At 54.4% G+C, this 3,322-nt stretch overlaps 1 protein-coding gene across 1 annotated transcript; it reads right to left on the bottom strand.

Annotated features, from left to right (window-relative positions):
* Positions 1 to 1,703: 1,703 nt before the first annotated feature.
* Positions 1,704 to 3,001, bottom strand: BLOC1S4 (biogenesis of lysosomal organelles complex 1 subunit 4). Its single transcript, XM_084865832.1, has one exon. It carries the CDS (start codon positions 2,964 to 2,966, stop codon positions 2,313 to 2,315), a length of 654 nt encoding a protein of 217 aa, XP_084721958.1. The 5' UTR covers positions 2,967 to 3,001; the 3' UTR covers positions 1,704 to 2,312.
* Between the last annotated feature and the right edge of the window lie 321 nt (positions 3,002 to 3,322).

The following is a 3,322-nucleotide window of genomic DNA, read 5'->3' as shown; positions in this document are numbered from 1 at the left end:
AGGAGGGAGCCGGGTCTGAAGGTGGCGGTGCCAGAGAACGGAGGGGTCTGGCCTCCCCACCCCCACTCAGACAAATGCCTGTATCTGATCTGTCTGTGCTCCGCAAACGACTGTAACTTCCACTTAGAAACACATTCACACAGACTGAGAATCTCAGGCCCAAGGTCCCTGAGAGGAAACTGTACATATAATCATGTAAATTACCACTGAAACCAGAACTTACAGTGTGCTGCCAGAAAATTACATATGGTTGCCTTTAAAAACTGTCAAGCTGAATTTCATTCTTTTACTGGTTATGATACTTTTAATTTTCTTCTGTAGGTAATGAAAGTAAGTTTCTAAGCATTATATGTTCCCAATTAAGAAAATATCACTTTAGCTGAGACCGGTTTGGCTCAATGGATAGAGCGTCGGCTTGGGAACTGAAGGGTCCCAGGTTCAATACCGGTCAAGGGCATGTACCTTGGTTTCGGGCATATCCCCGGTGGGGGGTGTGCAGGAGGCAGCTGATCGATGACTCTCTCTCATCGATGTTTCTAACTCTCTGTCTCTCTCCCTTCTTCTCTGTACAAAATCAATAAAATAAATAAATAAATAAAATTTTTAAAAAAAGAATTCATGGCTCTTATTTCTGGCATGACCTATTAAAAAAAAAAAAAGAAAGTATCACTTTAGTCCTAACCGGTGTGGCTCAGTGGACAGAGCGTTGGCCTGGGGACTGAAGGGTCCCAGGTTTGATTCCAGTCAAGGGCATGTACCTTGAATGCGGACACAGCCCCAGTGGGAGGTGTGCAGGAGGCAGCTGATGGATGATTCTCTCTCATCGATGTTTCTGACTTTCTATCCCTCTTCCTTCCTCTCTGTAAAAAATAAATAAAATGTTATTTTTTTAATTAAAAAAAAGAAAGTATCACTTTATACAACACTTGTTAACTTATGCCTTCTGAAATTTAGGGTGTCCATTATGCAGATATTAATTCTTTTATGTTATTCTATCTTTTTTTTCATAATTTGTCCTAAGCCTGCTGTTTAACACAGCCCCAAGCTTAAAGAACACGTTGGTGGTATAGATGTTACGCGTGCAGCTGTTTCCCCCCCAGGGGATCGCTGCAGGGATATACTCATTACTCACATACACAGTAGTGGCCAAATACTAAGTACAGTTACTTGTTCTTCCCGCCTCTGAATTCAGGAGTCCTTCTGTGTGTAACCAGTGAATTGTTCAAATAAAAAATATAAATGTGAACGACACAGAAGGCCAAAGAAAGCTAAGGTTGAGACTATGATCACTTTTCATTGTGTGCAGCTAAGTGAGAATGACGCCTACTCCATCCGCCTGGAAGACCTGAGAAGCACAGGGCCCGCGCTGGGTGCTGACTGAGGGCTGCGGCCAGAGCGCCGTCTTATAAAACAGCTTAGGGTTGAGATCAGAGCCTGTCTGCCTGCAAGGGATCTTTAGGGTTCTGTGTTGTCAGGGTGAAAGAACAAAACCCCAATACCGGTCACCCCACCAATGACGACAGCTCCCTCCGCGGGGAAAGCAGCAGCCGATGCTGTGAAAAGGCGCGGGTCCGTTTCCATATCCGCCCTCTGAAGCAGGCGCTCCCAGCCCGTCTCTATCCCGCTCCTCACCTCGCCTCGGGCCCGTCCACTTTCAAACCAACAGAAAAGGAAGCAGGTAAAGTCCTTTCCGGGAGAAAAGCTTTTCCAATAAAGTTTAAAACTTTTATTAAGATGTAAGCTATAAACCAGACGTTGGTAACCAATCTATGGTCCCATCTGCTCGGGGCGGGCTAAGGTGGGATGGCCGCACTTCAATCCTGCAGAGTCTGCCGCCATGAGCCAGGGCATTTTTCTCAGAAGCTGCACCATTTCCTTCGGTTTACAACCCCCATGGAAAGTCTAACAGGATGTCCAGTGACTTCCCACCCGTCGCTAGAGTAAGCCATGGGAAACGGATCAAATCATAACAAAGCTTTAACGGCTCAGGGATGCTCCTGGAGGTGATATAAATATATAAATCTCGAAAAGGTAATACTGTTTGTGGAGCCGTAAAATGCATCAAAGTAACAGTGTGGCCACGGCGCCCGGGGAAGGTCCTTCATGCTGCTTCCCCGGGCGCTCCCTCCAAGCAGCTTTCGGGTCGGACCTGGAAGACGCAAACAGGGCAGACTCCCCACGTGAGACCGTTATGGAGACCGTGAGAAGCGGGGCGTGAATGACCAGCGTTCCACCCCCGCACCCCCGCAGCACGGGCCGGGGAGCGGGCCCGCCATCGATGCCCGCGGCACTCGCGGCGGCCCGCCGCCCGCTCAGAGCAGAGGCCGCTCGCCGCAGCCGGGAAAGTGGTCCTCGGTCCGGAACAGGACGGGCGGCTCGTAGGCGGCCGGCGGCGGCCTGCCGGCGGGCGCCTTGGTGAAGAGGGAGGGCACGTGGATGGTGTGCAGGAGCTTCCTGAACGCGCCGGGGAAGGAGCCCAGCTCGGCCTCCGCCCGGGCCACCTGCTCCTCCATCCGGGCCACGCTGGCGCCGATCATGCCCACGAAGGCCTCCAGCCGGTCGATCTTGCCGTAGACCCGCCGCATCTCCGTGGCCTTGGCGTGGATGCGCGGCACGCCCTCGCTCACGACGTGGGAGGAGTCGCCGCGCAGCATGTCCAGCATGCCCACGAACTCGTCCACCCGGGTCAGCAGCTCGTCCAGGCTGGCGTCCAGGGCCTGCACCTCGGCGCGCGCCCCGGTCCCGGGCAGCAGGCCGGCGGCGTAGCCCGCGGCGGCGCGGCGCAGCAGCGGCAGGTCGCGGCCCGGCGCGCCCCCCTCCGGGCCCTCGTCCTCCCACGGCCCCGAGGCGAGGCTGAGGCTCTGCGACACGTGGCCGCTGTCCCCGCTCCAGGAGGCGGCCGGCGGCTCGGCTTCTTCCGCCGATGCCTCGCGAGACGGGCCGCGACTCGCCGAGCGACCCTCCATAGCCCGCGACTTCCGGGCTGCCGGCCAGCTTCCGGTCTCCGCGCGCACGCGCACGCACAGAACGCCCCTACTTCCGGCCTGCGCGCGCACGCTCCCGCACGCGCACGCGCGCTGTGGTCTCTGTGCACGCGCTCAGTGGAACCCTATGAAGGGAGGCTTAGCGGGGCGAGGCGGAGAAGTGCGTGCCCTTTAAGTGTACAAAGGCATTCGTCTTTGCATATCCGTACAACCACGTAGCCTCCGTCCAGGTCAAGGTGAAGCCCATGCCAAGGACCAGGAAGCGTTCCCTCTCGTCCCTAATAGTTGTTTTTTTTTTTTTAATTTGTTTAAAGTATTACAAATAGTAGTACATATAT

This window comes from Pipistrellus hanaki (genome assembly GCF_964339955.1).
Source record: "Pipistrellus hanaki genome assembly, chromosome: 1".
Classification (NCBI taxonomy): Eukaryota; Metazoa; Chordata; class Mammalia; order Chiroptera; family Vespertilionidae; genus Pipistrellus; species Pipistrellus hanaki.
This window is presented reverse-complemented; position numbering and strand designations above follow the sequence as displayed.